Source organism: Thunnus maccoyii, chromosome 5, assembly GCF_910596095.1.
Source record: "Thunnus maccoyii chromosome 5, fThuMac1.1, whole genome shotgun sequence".
Taxonomy (NCBI): Eukaryota; Metazoa; Chordata; class Actinopteri; order Scombriformes; family Scombridae; genus Thunnus; species Thunnus maccoyii.
The window spans coordinates 11,206,301-11,224,828 of NC_056537.1; the positions used below are offsets into that span (position 1 = coordinate 11,206,301).

Below are 18,528 nucleotides of genomic sequence, written 5' to 3' on the forward strand. Positions count from 1 at the left end.
TATAATTAAGACAGAGCTAACATGATCCAATTGTTCTAACTGTTAGCAAATATTAAAACTAGTGCAAAAAATAATAGTCTGCATACTGCATTTCTAACTGATATGCATGTGCCTCTTTATGTATTTGTCATCTATCATCTCAGAGGTATTTTGTATTATAAAAACATGTTTTAAAATGCATTAAATGTATGTAGTCATGATTATTAAATAACCTGTAATCTCAGTGATGTAACCTGGACATTGCCAAAATGTTTGTAATTATGAAGATACATGCAAGCTTTGTTCTGAGATACATACAGATGTGTGTTGTATATGTATAGAGTATAAAACCCTGCATATTTGATAATATATATTTACCCCACATGTCGCAGCAACTGGCAACACATTTCACAGAATGTAAAAACCCAGCAACAGAGAGGAGTTTTGTAAGAAACACTTGTATTTTCATCTGACACGTCAGGGCAAGTTACACTTACAGACGACCTCTGTAATCAGCTTACAGATCCAAATCTGGTTCAAGTTAGCAGTGTTATTATGTGCCTTTTGGTGTAGTCAGATCATTTGCAATCAAAAACAGTAAGACAATACAAGAAACATTTAACATTAAACATCAAACAAAGTGAATACAATAGCTCTTTTAAATCATTTTAGCCTCTTATTTTCATAACTGTTTAGAGGAGATGGATGTGGTTCTGTACATAATTACTCAAATGCTCAAATAACACAAAAAGATTGGCACCAAAAACAGTGATATTTTATGGATGTGCAAAAGAGGGATTCTCAGCCTACTTTCAATTTTTTTTTTCCAATTGTTATTCATATTTAAGTCACTAGGTGGCACCCTGAGTCAGCCAAACTCCTCTGTAGCAAACATCCCCTGCACATGCATGTGTGTATAAGAATCTAAATCAAAAACAAGCACTAGTAAAATGAGATGAAAAACACCACCAATGACAACTTTCTCATGCAGGTCTTGTTGGCTAGGTTTGGCTCCTTTGGTATAGAGACCACAGTGTATCATGGTCCTCTTCTTTTTTTTCACCACTTTTCACACAAAGCCTGTTTCAGCTTCCACAGTCCTAAATCCACCTCTCCCTCAGCAGTAGTAGTGTTCCTGGGCACGCTGACAAAGCCAGTGTTTCTCTGGGTTCCTGACCGAGTTGTATGGTTTCAGCTTTAAGCTTACGGAGGAAGTAGTCCATTGTTTAGTGTTGCTGCTCACTGAGGTGCTACAATAGGTCTAGAGCAGGTAAGTTCCAACTGTGTGACTGTGTCAGTCTTTGACTAGCCTGTAGATGTGATGCTGTGCGCCATGCTCACTGGTGGACACCTCAAAGACGTAGGCTATGCACAGCAGGGTCTCCAGTGTGTCCCTATTAGTCACCACCTGTAGACAAGCACAGACAGTCCTGTTCAGTCAGGCTGTGGAGGATAAAAGCTACCGAACAGAATCTACCCACACTGTTGTTACAGAAATACTGCTATTGATATCAAATATCAATATCAAATGTTAATTGTTTCACTGATCTGTGTATGCTTTTTAAAGTGGAACAGCATCTGACAACTTTAAGACTGAAATTCATACAAATCAGTTCCTAGTGGGTTTGTGGCATAAATTGGTACTTTAAGATGAGAATAAATGTACAAAAAACCCTAAACAATCTAACATGAACATAATGAGTAGAGAAAAAATGAGAGCAGTTTTCTAGTTAGTTCTTCTCTAGGAGCAAGTGTCCTCCATTACATACTGTAAACTGTGGATGACACGACTGACCAGCATTTGGTAGTTAATAACATTTTAATATTAGCCCATCATAATGGATTTAATCAAGGTCATTTCAATTATTTGAAAATGGGGTCAAAGGGTCACACTAGAGATTTTTAAAAATGCACAGTGTTTCGTTAATAAATATAGTTGGATCTTGTACACATCCCCTGTTTGTGGTTTTGTTTAGCGCAGTATGAAGCCAGGTTTTCAATGCAGTGCAGAGGCACCATGTGTTATGTGTATTGTATTCAAATGTAAAACACAAACAATATCAATCAAAAATAGTATGTTAGTTTCAATAAAATCTAATGACAGCAGCATATGGTTGCATATTCCTCTCTCAACCATAAAGCAGTTACTTCACCCCTTTGTATTTAGTCATCTGATATAGCTATTTTATATACAGTGCCAGTCAAAAGTCCAAACTTTTGAAAAGTATAAGTAAATTGACATCTCTCTCTGGTCAAAGTATACTTTCTGTTACTCTATATGCAAGCTTTATTTTTATCTAAAAACACAGCAGGAGGATTGTGTTGAGGCAACAAGCACAGAACAAGCACACAAGTTCATCAATTCATTATGCCCAATTGCGCTGCATTGAATACAGCACTTGTTACAAGAGGCTTATCGATCCATTGTGCTCAGCCTTGTAATGTGGAATCTGTGTCTGCATGTATCTGTTGTCTATGTGTGTGTGTGTCTATGTGTGTGTGTGCATGCACATCTGTCTATGAGCTGTTCATGGTTAATATGAGCTAAATCAGCCCATTGAGAAACCTAATGACATGCTGCCATGTAGTCGTCAGTGTGGGTTCAATATGGTCATTGTCCCTTGGCCAGTAGGAATGCAGCCGCCAATGGAAAGGACACCAATGCCTTTGAACCCTGGTGTTGAGGACCACTTTGTTACTATGGTGATACACTCCGCTCTATTCACTTCCCTCTCTACGTCCGCTCTCTGAGGAGCACACCGGCTCATTCAGAAAAGTACAACTTACAGCGGAAAGGACTAAATGTTTTAACTTTACAAGAAAGCATGAAAAATTGCAGCTTATAGACGGTGAAAAATTGCTACCAGCTGTTAATGGTCTGTCACGGTTACCCATAGGAAGTAACAAGCAAAGAGTTGCAGCACAACCGTATTCATTCAGTTTTCCTGTTTCACATCCTTACAACAGCACGAAGTGCTTTGAAATGGAAAGAAAGTATCTGCATGCATACTGAAGGTTTGCATGGCCCTGTGCTTTATTGAATCAGAATGGCATGAATGGAACTACATGAATAATGAAAGACAATGAGAGTGTGTCCGTGCATGAATGTGCTGCAGATAATGACTAATATCTAAATTCATCGACTCAGGATACGCTGTTTATGCCTCTTTATAAAGAGGTATAAATGAATTTAACAGAATTTTCTGTGCAGAGCTGTGGCAACAGAGCTAATATAGCCTGCTAAAACCAACAGAGAGTGGGATAGTGGGATAGAAGTGGTGACATTAATTAAAGGATAAGGCTGGCGATTTTCTTTTTTTTTTTTTATTGTCAGCAAAATCTCATGTGCAGAGCCAAACCAACAATGATCTGATCCTACTTACAAGTATTGTGTGCGAATCCAAAGTCTGATATATCGGTCCTCTTTGCTGTAGACCTCTGTTGTTGTCGAAAAACTATTAAAAACACATCAATGAGCCACACTGCTGCACTGGATGACACGTTCCTTCGCCCCAAAGGCAAATGCTACCGTAGTTTGTTTAGAAACGGCTCCAAAGAGTAATAAGAGCAATAACAATTTCACTCTCAGGAGAGAAGTTGCTTGTACGGCAGATGCCACTGTACATGCATGGGAACGTGGTTTCCGTTTCTCAGAGAACTTCAGTCACAAAGTCAATAGTTTTTGGACAACAACAGAGGTGTGCAGCATAGATGAATACAATATATCAGGCTTTGGCTACACACAAAATACTTGAAAGTAGGATCAGTTCATTGTTGGTTTGGCTCTGCACATGAGATTTGTTGACAATAAGAAAAATACAGAAAATTGCCGGCATTATCCTTTAATTTTATTATGCTGGCATATCACATTAAGGTTTCTAAAATAATTTGTGCTTGTCATTTCCACTTGTTTCCAGTCTTTTGCTAAGCTAAACTGACTAGCTGCTGGCTCTAGCTTCATATTTAGCGTACAGACATGAGAGTGGGATCGATCTTCCTGTCTAACTCTCACCAAGAAAGCATATCCCAAAACTATTCCTTTAATGTTAAACAGAATACCTGAAGTAATACCAGAAAAGTAGCATGCATGACTGAAAACACTGAAATCTCCAGACTCTACACGTGCTGTATATCCCTGATCCCCATGTGTACCTGTAGGATAGTGAAGTTCTCCAGTACGCTGTTCATCATGTACTTCTCCGGCAGGTGTTTTAGCTTGTGGATGAAGTTGATCATGTATTCACATAAAGGGGAACGGTGGATCCGAAATACGTAGCGCCCGTTCTCAAAGCGTGCATACTCCGTCTAGGAAAACAGATACAATACACTATGAAAGTGTGCAGTCCAATATATCAGAACATATAGCATGTGGAAAGAGAATTTAAAACACATTAAAGGATGAAATGTGAAATCTATTGTAAAAAAAAATAGGGATACATATTCCACTGAAACTCAATTGGACACATTGGATATGAACATCTATGTGATAAGCTGTAATATGTGTAATATAATATACCTAATGCAGCATATGGCATGCCAGATATGACAATAAACATATTTCTCGTGACAACCATAATCAAATGATGAGGCCATTAAATATCATCATGTGGCCTACTGAGGCAGATGGTTCTACCTAGGGATGTGTGTGTATGTGTTTATATTGTACAATCCATCAGCAGCGGGTGGGGGCAGGGCCACTATTGTGTCTATTTAACGGGAAGCAGAAAAGTTAGTCATGCCGGGGACATTTGTGAATCATATCAGTTTCTTGACCACAGATCAGTGGTAATTGACTGGAATCCATCTCGGCCAGTAACAGTTATTCACTCCTCAGGGTGATAATGGTGGTTTCTGACGTGGTCATGACCTCTTAATGTTGAAATATCACTCATCTATTGAGCAATCGGTGAAGCAATCTTCTTAAATTTTAGCCACATATAAAGTATAGGCTACTGTTGAGAACTGTGGGAACTCTGCTATCCACAAACACTGGGTTTTTCCACAAAGTGTGAAGCAAGCAAGGTACATTTTTTATTTTCAAATAAACAAACTGAAACTAAGATGAAAGCTATTTACTGCATTTATGGGCAAATAACACATCATGATGAGACTGGTCAATGTACCTTCCATAATAATGGTTGTCTAACAAAGTAATAAAAAATGTTGTGTTCATTTCTTTCTTAATAATGGCTTAATTCTCCTGAAAATTTAAGACCTGAAACCAAAAATCAATTCTTATGTCATAAGCACAGTCTCTTATGGTCTTAGCTTTGATTGTTTAACATATTTTTAGAAAAATATTACGGTTTCACATTTCCATCTGTAAAGAAAAGATCAATTAAATATTTTTTTCCAAAAACACTGCAGAGGAGGACATGGTACATTTTGTCAGTCCTGAGTAGTATCTCCAGAGCTTCCCTTCTGATGTTTAGGTGTAGTGACCACTGTCAGAATTGCAGATTATGTGACACCCAAAGGTGCAAAAAGATTTTATCCCATACAAAATCACTACAGCTTGAACGGCTGTAAAATTATGAATGAATCTTTCTGAGCATTGTGAACACTCTGAAGTAACTAATGAATGATTTATTGAATAAGAATGAAATTTGATCTATTCCAATGGAAATGAATAAGCCTCAAAGAGTTGCATCAGAAAACTCTTGTGTGCCATTCATGTATGTTGTGAGTCAGCAGGAAGTTGAAGCAGGAAGCAGGAAGAAGCCACATCAGCCAGAAAAGGACTTTGATGCTCTAAAGCTCTGTGGGCCTAAAAACACATAAGTCTCAAAGTGATAAAGAAAATACTTTCTGTGGAAAAAAGCTTCTGTTGAACATCTTTCATAGAAATGACTGGGGCACCATCTTGGAAAACGGTGTCTAGTTCTCTTAATACAACAGTGATAAAGCCTCAACAAGCTCAACCAATGAGATCGTTAGGGCTGCTTCTACAAAGCCTTATAAGCAAAATCCAGGGCAAAAAAAGAGAGCAAACCACAATAAGGTGACCTACCCTATATGGGCATATCTTTATTTTCAGAACTTCTCTTATTTGGATTATAAAGACTTAACAGTAGAGAACACTATAAAAAAACAAAAAAATTGTGCGACAAAAAAAATGATATTTTGTAAAAGTGAAGGGGGTGTGTCTGCTATGCCTGTACTAAAATGTGCTGCTACCTTTTGGCTGCAAACATAATAGGATTGCTTTAAAAACCATCAAGGCTGGCTTACTTTTCAGTGTCAGAAATGAATGCAAGGAATGCTTGGAGAGGCAAGAGACTTTTATGTTAAAATGCCAAGTAAATTGCAGTAATAATTGCAAAATAAATTCAGGATAATTGTGTAGAAGTTCAAATATAAAAAAACCCCAGTATCTGCATCTTACCTCTACTTTCTCCACCACCTGCTTGCCAAAGGAGCAGACCTTGGTGGATGAGGTGATAATCATGTTCTCAGAGCTCTCATACTGACTGGAAACACCATAGAAGAAGCTGCTGTCATCCTGCAGGTTTATACTGAGGTCCGCCTAAACAGAAGAAACAGATAACATGTCAGGCTCAATTAAACATCAATACACCTGTCAGTTTGAACTACAGTAAAGGAACTGTGATTAATTAGGCAGCCTTGTGGTAAATGAGCAGGTAGCCATGAAGACACTACCCTCTTTAACAGGAGACATGTGTGCTAGACTTCACACTACACTGCTGCACGCTGAGCATCTAAAATCTCAAGGACACATAGTACCGGCTCCATAATTTATAACAAAATGTCAGGCTCTGCTTTTCTGCTCGCAGTTATGGATCTCAAGAAACATGTGTGCCAGTTTGACAAAGACGCATTAACAAGAGTGTTACAGCTCAACAAAGCTTGAGAGTGACTCTCTGTAAAGCCAAGAGGCATCCAATGGCCAGATCCTTGTTGACCTAGTATTAACGCTGTCAATCCAGCCTCAAGATTCCCAAGATGATGATCTTCCTGTGTGTGTGTTTTATTGTAAGATGATAATACCAAAGATTTTCAAATGTGATGGTTCATTCAAGTGGTGCATTTAAATGGCTTTATGTTTCCAGCAACAACCCGCTCACGTGCCAATTTTCAAATAGCTCAAAGGTCACGACTTGTGTCATATGTTAACATTTTAAAAAATGCTCATGGATGTTACTGTTTACATTTTTAAATCATCTTTGCAGCAAACTTAAACCACTTCAAGCATTTATGTACTCAACTTCCTATGAAAACACAACTTCACAAGTTCAATTTGAAGTCACCGTTTGTTGAGACTTAAGTTTCTTCATCCTCGGGAGGATGCAGATTCACCTATGTCTGATCCTCCCACTAGCTCAAGTTTGAACTGAAGCAAGTATAATCTGATTTTGGATCAGACTGAGGTGCTATCTCCTCCGTCAGACAGCTGAGCTGTTTTACCTTTTCCCCTGTCGGGCTCTTGTCTCCTAATGGGCCATTGAGACACCGCTCGGCCTCCTCTCATCTCTTCATCACCCCGTTCATCTTCATCCCTGGCTCATGTAATTCCTCTATTTGTCTTCATCCCTGGGGCCTAGTGACCCTCCCCGAACCGCCATTCCCTGCTTCCCTAACAGCCTGCGAGGGAATTCATCCAATTACAATCAGCAGCGTGCAATTGGCTGATTAGATCATGGTGGGCAGGCTTGCTGTGTAACAATTTAGCAGAGCCAGCTCAAATCGGATTCCCTCGGCACTTCAAAGGCGTGAGACAATCCGTTAGGACAGGGCCACGGGCGCTGAGGGGGCGAGCAGGAAGGTGGGGAGTGGGGCAGGGCAGCCAGCGGCCGACAGAGGGGTGTGCTGGAAATTCAATCTAGAATGCCATAGCTTTGGAGGTGGGCCAGCCGCCTGTCACCGTCACCATGCCAACCTGCGCCTCAGCACACCCCCGAGTCATGACCTGCCACGTGGCTGTGTCACTGCGGCAACATCAAATAGGCCTTTACCGTCCTTTACGATGGCCTAAATAAGGTTATCGTATTTTCAGATGTGTTGAGGATTTCATTTTGCTTATTTTCATAGCCAAGAGCATCTTCACTCCTTTTTTTCCCAGTATAGGTGCTGAAATGTCCAGCTGTTTTGTATCATTTCTGTGTTTTGTCATGGATGCCTTGAGAATTGGAGGAGCCCCTTGGGATACGATAAGATGAACAGACTGAGAGGGGACAGCGTTATGAGCTTGTTTTCCTCAAGCGAGGTGTTGCATATGTCATAACTGTTGACTCCACCGGCTCTGACATGAATCAAGAGAGTAATATTTCACTGATGAGTGACTTGTTGGTTACATGCCACCCACCATTCCTCCTGCCATCTCTTTCTCTTGTTCACACCGTCTGTGTCCCTATTTCTATCTCTTGCTTTTTTATTGCTGTCTTGCTCTCTTTTTCTTTATGATATATGGCAGGGCTCCTCTTCCCCTCCTTCTTCTCACCCCTGAATCAAATGCCATGGATGTGACCAGCTGCTCTTCCCAAGGACTGGACAAGACTACTTCTAATATGGTGTCACTCACCAATGTCTTTTATCTCTCCACAATAAATAATGTGGCAGTCAAACGTGAGAAGGGCAACGCCATACATACAAAGCCATCTGGTGGCATGAAATTGCAAGGCGGTACTTTGAACTTGACATTCATAGTCTTTGACCCTCCAAACCACAGCAGTTAAAGCTGTATTACACATTTACCCTCCAAGACAACAGCGGCCTCAACTCAACATTTTTGACAAATTGAATTGAGCCAACTGCTTCTTCAGCCTGATTTGAGCATTACTAGTTATTACTGTTCTTTCTCATGTTGGGACTTTATGAGTAGTTATCTAGCTAATGATCTGGTTTCTTTTATTTAAAATTGCTCACCACCTGGCTAGCTTGTGTGTGAATAGATATCTAACAGAGTCCCTCTTGGTCATTTTTTGCACTTCATGATAAAATAATAGCAACAGAAATGTTGTATTATTACTGGATTACTTATTTGTTGAATATTTCACCATCACAAGCTTCAACTTGTGATGGAACTTCAGGTTCAGTTTCTCATTTTAATAAAGCTGCGACTGACAATGTGAACGTACACGCTCAGCTGATACTCAGCAGTTACTGCTCATGAACATTTCTTCAGCAACAGTGTTTACAACAAATTGTGGGCTTTAGAGGACTTAGTATGCCATGGCACTGACCACACCACTGCAGGGTTTCAGCTAGAGTGCGCATGTTGGGCAGAGGAGAGCATTTCTTTCTAGTAAACACTCATAAAGGAGCTTTGTTGTGACAACAGCGAGATAGTGTGAAACTTCTTCTGTCCCAAGCCAACACCCTCTGTCATGATAGTCTGTCATCTTTCTTCACCAAGGTGGCATCATGTGCCTCCACCATCAGCAATTAATCTCATGTCATCTGGTGGTGTGACAATGAGAACTTTGAATGTGATATTCAAGGACTTGGACTACCAAACCACAGTAGTTAAAAAATTCACACCGCTACTGAAGGCCTCTAAGAACATGTGATGGCTGTCGATTAAGAATCTCTTCTCTTTCCAAGTGCCATATATTTCAGACCTTCAAAATTCTGGGGATGACTTATCGTCCAAAAGGAAATCCCCCGGGGAACAAATGGAGACTGCAACCCAACACTGTATCACATTTGTTGTCTGTTTGGGCAGTTTGGAAGTTGATGATTTTCAGAGCGCCAGAGTGAAACACCCAGTCTCCGCTGTGGTTTTCTCAGGTGCCATATAACAACTCACACCTTTGTGTGGATGTTTTTGGGACACCTGGGATGCACAACCAAACTGTGGTACACTGACGGAAATGCAACAGCCCTGCCAATCCCCCAGTACTGGAGAGGGGGGTTGTCATAGACAAAGAGCATGATAGGCATGATGCCTCGCTCAAGACAACCTTTCAAAGGTGTCATGACTCTGAGATTCTGCAGTCAGTCAAACCGCACGTGTTCTTCATGCTTAAAAACAAACATTCAGCAGTTATTTAGATTGATTAAGGTTCAGCCTGATATTCCAACTGAGCTGTCATTTTATTTCACTTTATTCATTTTATTTTAATCTATTTCGAATCACTGAACAAACCAGAGATCCGGGCTGCAATTTGGAAGTCTGGAGATATTAAAATGATGTACTTTAATTCACCATAACCATGCTTCACCCTGACATCATCCCCCCACTCACTATGAAGCCAACATGCCGCATAGGAAAGAGAAGCAAAACATTTGAATAATGTGCAATAGATTCTTAATAAAAGTCACTTTGGTGTTGTTGTTGAGGGAGGTGTCCTGAGGTAAAGACGAGGGTGGGTTTGTAAGTGTGTATGTGATATATATACCAAAGGTCTTGTCCTAAGGTAGAAGCAAGGTGGCCAGATCAGATGAGATGAACAAAGTGGACGTGTCTAATTACACCCCATACTCCCCCTTTTCTCTGTCTCTATCTCTAAATCCCTTCTGGTGCTTATTTTCATCTTCTCAACTTGCATACTTCCCCTCTTTTCAATATCACACACTCTCTTTCATCTGTCTGGATCTTAAAGGGAAACTTCGGTATTTTTCAGCCTGTACTCTGTTTTCCCATTGCATCATGGTTGTCCAATTGTGCCTAATAGTTACAACAATTTTTGAAATTAGTCCAGTAATGAGTGAGAGTGCTTCAGCCAGCAGACGCGAAACGGACTGCAATTTAATCCTTTGGGGCAATTGCATCCCGTCAATGTACGTCCACTAAAAGTGCTTGTTTTTGCCACTGACAGGCTCAGATTGTTGTTGTTGTCTGACAACATTATGGAAAGGACCATACAGAGAAATACAGAGTTGGATTTTCAACCACTAAACTCTTGCGATATTTCAGAACGAGACTTCTCCTTGAGCGAAACTTGGTTAGACACAATAACAAACAGACTAGATCAAGTGAAAGGTAAAGACCTTTTATTTCTCTGTATTGTCCTTTCCATAATATTGTCAGACACTTAAAACAACAATCTGAGCCTGTCAGTGGCAAAAACAAGCACTTTTAGTGGACATACATTGATGGTGCACAATTGCCCTGTCAAATTACATTGCAGCTCCTTTCGCGGCTGCCCGCTGAAGCGCTCTCACTCAATACTGGTCCACTTTCAAAAATTGTTGTCCCCATTAGTCACTTAGACACCAAAAGATGGGAAAATAGGGTCTAGGTTGAAAAATACCTAAATTTCCCTTTAATTTGACTTTGTCATCATGCTTTACTCTCTTATCTATCTCAGTGTGTAATGGTGAGTTGGGGGTGGTGGTGTACTGTGTTTGTCTGTCTGTATGTGTGTGTGTGTGTCTGTGTGTGTGTGTGTGTGTGTGTGTGTGTGCGTGTGTGTGTGTGTATGTGTATGTGTGTGTGTTTTGGGGGGGGCTTATCTATAAATAAGTGTATGGGAGGGGGCATGAGGGTAGGACTCAGTCTAATAGCACAGGGACAGGTGCCTGGGCTCACATTTCCCCTGGTGAAAGATCAGGCCTGCCACTCTCCCCAAGGCTTCTGTCACACACAATCACACACACACACACACACACACACACACATCAGAGACATATACAAACACACCCACACCAAATGCATCCTGTGCAGCAATGCCTTTTTTGCAAGCATATAAACCACCAATCAAGTCAGTGGAGCAATAACTTTCCATTCATTCTACCTCTAAATCGTACTTAAGTTCCTTTAACTCCAATGTTTAAGCTATCTCAACACAGTTAACACCGTTAGGCCATTAACAGCCAACAGGTGCTACAAAGCATTAACAAGAGTATTCACTGCACTCTCACCTTACCTTCATAACTTGGGGAGGATTATATGCTTTGATGATGTATGAAACATCCCACACACACACACATACCAAACTGGGCTTAACATAATAAAAACGGATTTTAACTGAAATTAGTGATTTATCAGTTGAAATTAAAGTAAATAATTGAGCTGGATTTACAGTAGATGAACTTAGTGGAATGGAACTGGATGAAAATGCAACAAAATAGGATCTAAACTGAGCTGGACATCTCTGAAAACATATATTTTTTTAAATGCACAAAAATGCTTTACCCAGAACTTGACAAGAAAGAAAGCGTTGTGTGGCCCTTTGTCAAAAAGCTCCTTCAGGCCTCCTTTCTTCTCTGGGAACTTGTCGTAGATCTGCCTGATGTCCACCGACTCCAGATAGGGGTCGCTGTAGCTGGGGTTGGACTGGCCGATGTGCACAAACAGGTGCTTGTTAAACTGAAGAGACAAAAGCGCATATCAGGAGCTGAACAGAGCCAAAACGTCAAATGTCCCGTTTGCTAAATTGCCACAAAAGCCAAGTGCAAGTCAAGCACTCCAGAACATCTGTCACATTGGGCTTGCTCCACCATTGCATATTTATTGTAGTATCTTGTCACCTGTTTCAAGGGTCCAACCCTTTTCTTCCCTCTTGTACCATTCATGAACATGTGATGTGCTGTTGTGTATATTCTTTGCGTAGGATACAGTGTATCCTATGATCTCTGGGGGTTGTTGTCATGCCCTTATGACAACAAAACTACCAAAGATTAAACATTTTTTTCAACCAATGTCTTTTTCAAGACTTTGGTGACATCTGTTTTCTTTGATTTTCTATAGAAAGATTGTATTTTTTGTTCATACTGAATTTTTAGATCTTTGAATCACTGTTTATGCTCATCGGTTTTATTTCAAACAACTCTGTGTCCAAGTCTGTGGCAGAAGATTTTTCCCCGCTATACGGGATGAAAGCAATAAAATAAACCTGTGTTTTTGAGGTAGGAACCCTCCTGAATTGAACATAGTTGTCTCCAGTCTTGTCTACTCACAGTCTCTGGATCCTGAGGTTGCTCCAGGAAGGCGGAGAACTCCAGCATTCGGAGCTTGGAGCTGGCAATACTTCTACCCTGCCAAGGAGGGGCACCAGGAGACATGGACAGCCCTGCTGTGCTTTCATAACCTGGAGAGGAGAGGGTAGTGTGTGCATAAATGTGTGCTCTGAGTGCAACAAAGTAAAACTTAAAAAGAAAATGAAGTGACTTTGAGTTTTGTGCAGGCTCTTCATCATGAGCCGCCTTGTCTCATCACTTTGCCAGCATGACAGCCCTCTGTCAACACGGCAGGAGAGCGAAAGAGCACCCACCTGTTATGGGGGCCGGGCCGGACGCTTGCATGGTGTAACTCTGCTGGGAGAAGGGCTTAATGCTGGAGAGACGAGACAGACAAGAGAGGGTGAGGCATGTTATGCACCGTCTCAGCCTCATGACCCCATCTCACATACTAATTGGACCGCCTGACCTCTAAAGACGCAGGGAGCAGGGTGGCATGCTGAATGTCAGACAGCTGAAGACTTTTCTTTATAATTGCACTGATATGTTTTAATTTGGTCTCAGATTTATTCCCTGACTCAAATTTATCAGATGGTTATTAAGCTGATCACATGAGAAATTACTAATATATAACACCTTGGAGTGCAAAATGAAGAATGGCTACTCACTCTTCATGGCCTCCTGGCTGTCCTGGAAGTGCCCCGTGCCAAAACTAGAAAAAAACACAAGTGAAAACTTTATTACACAGTGCCACCTCGACACTCGTTCTCACACAACAAATGTGTTTATTCTGCATCTCCAAATAAAGCACAGAGCTGAGAGGTGTTTCTTATGAAAAGAAAATCAAGCTTAAATGTGTTTTTATCATGTCATAAAGATAAAACTCTATCTCTATCTATCTTTATCAAAATTGAATATATTTTTGACACATACACAGAATTAATTAGACACTGTAAACACCTAACTTCATCACAAGTTTCAAAGAGTTCAAAAGTCAAAATTGTTATGGGAAGGCAGCTCAAATATGTAAAATTTACAGAGGAACAGCAGTCATGTGATAATAATAAGTAAGATCCAGGAATGTTGCATAGATATCAATATGTAGGGTGATGAAAAATAATGGTAACTGGCATGAAAACTGACTTTGGGATGAAGTCATAGTTGTTTTTGTTATAAATTTATAACTAACTGTGGCCTCAGCTCAAGGTAATCTGTATAAGATGGTGAAGTGGATTCTGGTCAGTGACTCACCCCACCAGCAGTGGGGTAAGCCGGCCTAGAAAGGCCCTGGAGCGCCATCTTGTTCTGGAAGGCTGTGGGTGAGATGATCTGGGCTGAGGACATGGTGGCCATACTCTGCAGGGCCTTGTCTTTGGCAGCCTGGTCCTAAAGAGAGGGACAGAGAGCGAGAGTGAGACAAACAGAAAGTCACGTAAAGGGAGTGCACTCATCAGACTCCTTTTAAGTCAGCGCCCCATTTTACCGGTAACACAAGCAGAGCCCTAAAAGGGGAAGTGAAGGGCTGAGGCCAGCTTGCATCATCAGTGAATCCCTGCCAGGCAGAGAGCAGGAGAGAAGGTGATATTACAGTCAAGGGCTTTTGGGTCAAGAGTTAAGTTTATTGCTTTGGCAGGGGCAAGCCCGTGATGACAAGCAGCTTCTGTTGGAGGTCATACTGGAAGACAATTCAGGCAACGGGGTGCTATGTTAATATGATAATCATTATGGTCAATATTGCTAAATGCTAACGCCATTAAGAATAGTTTAAAATTGGAGGTAGCTACAAAATTGTCTTTCCTGTGCTCTACTGTAAAGTGATACACCTCTTGTTTTTGAATCCACTCCTTCAGCAGTTTCCAAACCACAGAGGACTACAAGCACTTGCCGCCCAGCCCTAATGGGCAAGGCCACACAGTGCATTCTTCTTCCCAGAACTGACTAACACAAGGGCATAGCTGAAATATAGGGGGTACATGTGGTAGGGATCTCAGTTACACCAAAGACGTATTTAAAAAGGCCTGTCACAGAGGCCAACCCTGTGACCGGTGCCGGGCCCTGCCAGCTGAACCCTCATGGCTACCATCCAAGGTGAAGGAGAGTCCTATTGCCTGCTGTGACTGCGAGTATGCGAATGAGAAATGCAAACTGAGAAAGTACTGGGGGGACAGGGATGTGTAAGCTCTCAACGAACCACACAGGAAAACTTTTATTGAAGCACTTACCAAATGTAATACCTGGAAGGAATAATGCAGGGATTAATTTGTTTCTTGACAATTGCACTCGGTTCATCTTGTTCATAATCGTGCACAGTAAGCCTCGGGCTTCCTGAAGTATGTTCACATTTCATCGAAATGTGGCAGCATCCCATTTAAAACTAGCATCAGTTAGAGAGTGCAATTAAAATAGCCAATCGTTTGTTCCTTTGTGTTAATGGAATGTGAATACATGGCAGTACAGGGGCCATGGATGTTGAAACAACTTTAACAAAACATGAAACTTCATTATGAGAGGGAATAATATAGGGTAATAATGTTTTCACCCTCTTTCCATCTGCTGCTGCTAAACCTGATTAAAAACATGATAATAATCTCATCTGAATGCAGGCACCATAGCCTGATTATGATATAAAAACCTGTTTGAGCCAATCTCATATAACATAAAAAAATGCAACACACTAATCAAATCCTTAATTAAGCAAGGACTTTTCTTTGTTCCTGGTAGCGTCAACAGAGTAAAACTGTGTACAAAATCTGTGCAGTAGGATTAACAGACATGGAAATTTGTAATTATTGATTTGATTAAGTCCACGTGTCTTTAAGTGTCCTTTCTACTCTTATAAAGTACAATAAACATACAGTGTTGTATTAGTGTGTATAAATGAAACAGATAAAGGTTGACTCACGTAGCGTACCTTCAGCTTCACCTGGATCTCCCTGGCCTTCCGTCGTGCTAGAACCTGAATATGACTAGACACCTGAAAGACACAGACAACAGACGACACAGCCAAGTTAAGACTGGCTTTTACTGTTTGTAACACTTCCAGCCTAATTGGGTGCCATGGTGGTATAATGATTAGCCTTACAGCAAGAAGGTTATGGGTTGTGTTATTAAAATGTTAATCTAAATAAATGAAAAGCAAGATTTTAGCTCAGCTCTCTACGGGGGCCTAAAAATGGCATCTGTCTGTCTGTCAGTTAATCTGTTCAACAATTTGGTGTAAATCAAGATGTAAAACTGGCCTGAAAATTAGTATGGATATTCATGATCTTCAGAGGAAGATTCCTGCAGATTATGATGACTCTCTGACATTTTGGCAAATTCCAATTGTAAACAACAAATATCAAAATCTGAAGGGAAGATTGCACCCAAAAAGATGGACCTTTTCTATGTTGACTCAACAGCAAATTAGAAAGAAAAGATCATTTTCAAATGTAATTACAAACAAAATTCCATTAATCTCCACTGATGTGACATGGAGGCAGAAATCTCAGATATGGATATCTCAAAATGTAAGCATATAAAACTATAAGCGAGGGTCAATACAACCAAGACTAAGTTGAGGAATACATTTTGTAACATGGATGAATTGACCCTTTATTTTTTTGACACAACTGACAACTTTTCTACGCATTCCCTAGAATAAAGCAGGGTGAAACCTTTACAAACACAAATCATTTTCAGACAGGTATTTTCTAGGTTCTGGATGGTTTAGGCAGGCAGTGAGCCACACCACTGTTACACTGGTTTGATTTTGAAAATAAAACATTACTGAATTGTTCTTATTGTGATATAATATGAGTATAATAAATATTTACTCTGCTTAGCCCTAGATTTTTTTTATACAATCTGGATTAGATCTGCATTACAGATACAGAAAAATCTATTTGCTCTACATGACAACTTTAATTGTTAATATTTGCATTTCTGTTGGAGCACCATTGTATTGAACTTTCTTATAAAGCTTCTCTAACATGACAGTTAGTTTACTGCTGTTGAACCAGCAGGTGTCCCTCTCTCCCTCCGACCTGTCCTACCATCCATCTCTGATCCCTCACTGCCCCCTTCTCCTCTCACCTCCACTCATCTCTTTTCATTCCCACACTGACTCTGCCAGATGACTTAACGGGGACCCTTTCACTCCACATCCATCACTGCCCATACATCAATCCTTCCATATCAGATACCATAGTGAGGATAGAGTTCCAAATCCCTCGTCCATCCCGCCTCAGTCTCCCGTGCAGATCACCATATTCCCCAGCTTCTTTCCCCTTCTAACAAGCACCAGATCCATGAGGTGGTGAAGAAACAACACCGACATATGATCCTATAGCATCTGTGCATTGGGCCCTGGCCCTAAATCAATCGTCATCTCTAGCTTTCCGAGCAGGAGGGAGAGAAGGGTCGGGGGGGATACCCGGGGTGTCAGGACATCACTCAGCAAGAGAGGACTTTCTAGAGGGGTTCAAAAATAGGGGCTGCTTCAAGTGGCATATGCAGAGGACTCACCTGCTTCCTGGTCCGCGTCTTCCCAGTGCGAAGTTTGATGTACCGTGCAATCAACTCATTTCGTCCTGTAAGGGTCCAGAAAACATCATCATTTTAAGTTATTTTGATATTAAACTATGTTTGCGTTTTCAGTTATAATTTGGGGAGCCTTGAGAAAGTCTGAGGAGATCAAATACACAAAGAGATGCAAGAGAACCACACCAAACAAAAACAAATAGAGTTTTAGAGTTTTCTACTGTGTTGTTACAGTAATGTACATGAACTAAATAACACAGTAAAAAGGCTAATTTTGGCCATGGTGTATTTAAAGTGGAAGTGGGGGGTTGATGAGGAGCATTTTCTAGGGTGTAGAGGAATTAAAATGTTTACCTAATCCACTCATCATCAGCTTGCACTGCATGCCTGGCCAAACCAGACAGCATGAGAGAGACGAATGAGGAAATGTACTATGTACTGTATAACTCGCTGCACATATTAATACAAATAGTTATGTGCTACAGTCATCGAAGGTCACAGTATACATTGCTAAATTAACGTGTCAAAATCTGTTTGTGTTCATGTCTGTGTGTGCACATATTTGCAAAACTTTGCATGCAAGTGTAGATGAGTGTGCAAACACACGAGCCCAAAGAAAGAGTCGAGGCTGTCAAGTGTGTCAACGCTGAAAACTGTAAGTGTAAGTATATCACTAAGTATATACATCTGTCTTAGTGAGAGCTTGCATCAGTCTCAGGCCGACCCCCTGAGTGCACACTGAGCTCATATCTCCACAGTGAGTATGTATCTGTGCACTGTCACTGCTGACAGACAGGTCACATTGGCAGAGCAGGTGGAGGCTGCAGCCATGCGATCCTCAGACCGGACTCAGGACAGACACGGCACAGGCTAGTGACCAAAGGGGGCCCAGTCTGTTGAGGCTGCCAGGCAGCTGGTGTGTGTGTCAATGTTTATGGAATATGCCTTTACGCCCGCAGTAAATCTTGCGCTTGTTCCCCTCCCACATCCAGAGTCTCCAGGTACAGCGGAGGGCAACGGTCATGTGGCTTCTTTCACCCTTTCCTCCCAAAAACATCCGGTTCAATGATTGAGATGGAAAACGCACAAACAGATGTACATGCACAATTACATAGAAAAGGTTTTTGGAGTGTAATTCAGGAACAGGAAGGTGTGACTTTGTCTAGT

At 40.9% G+C, this 18,528-nt stretch overlaps 1 protein-coding gene across 1 annotated transcript in view; it reads right to left on the reverse strand.

The window, feature by feature from the left end:
• Positions 1-427: 427 nt before the first annotated feature.
• Positions 428-18,528, reverse strand: part of LOC121898091 (transcriptional enhancer factor TEF-3-like) — a 36,023-nt gene continuing 17,922 nt past the window's right edge. The window contains exons 3-12 of the mRNA XM_042413001.1: positions 17,347-17,411; positions 15,752-15,814; positions 14,092-14,226; positions 13,509-13,552; positions 13,155-13,216; positions 12,841-12,971; positions 12,077-12,250; positions 6,365-6,505; positions 4,132-4,284; positions 428-1,387 (exon numbers count right to left, since the gene is read on the reverse strand). Coding sequence (XP_042268935.1) covers positions 1,274-1,387; positions 4,132-4,284; positions 6,365-6,505; positions 12,077-12,250; positions 12,841-12,971; positions 13,155-13,216; positions 13,509-13,552; positions 14,092-14,226; positions 15,752-15,814; positions 17,347-17,411 — 1,082 coding nt within the window. The 3' untranslated portion in view covers positions 428-1,273. The remainder of the gene's footprint in view (positions 1,388-4,131; positions 4,285-6,364; positions 6,506-12,076; positions 12,251-12,840; positions 12,972-13,154; positions 13,217-13,508; positions 13,553-14,091; positions 14,227-15,751; positions 15,815-17,346; positions 17,412-18,528) is intronic.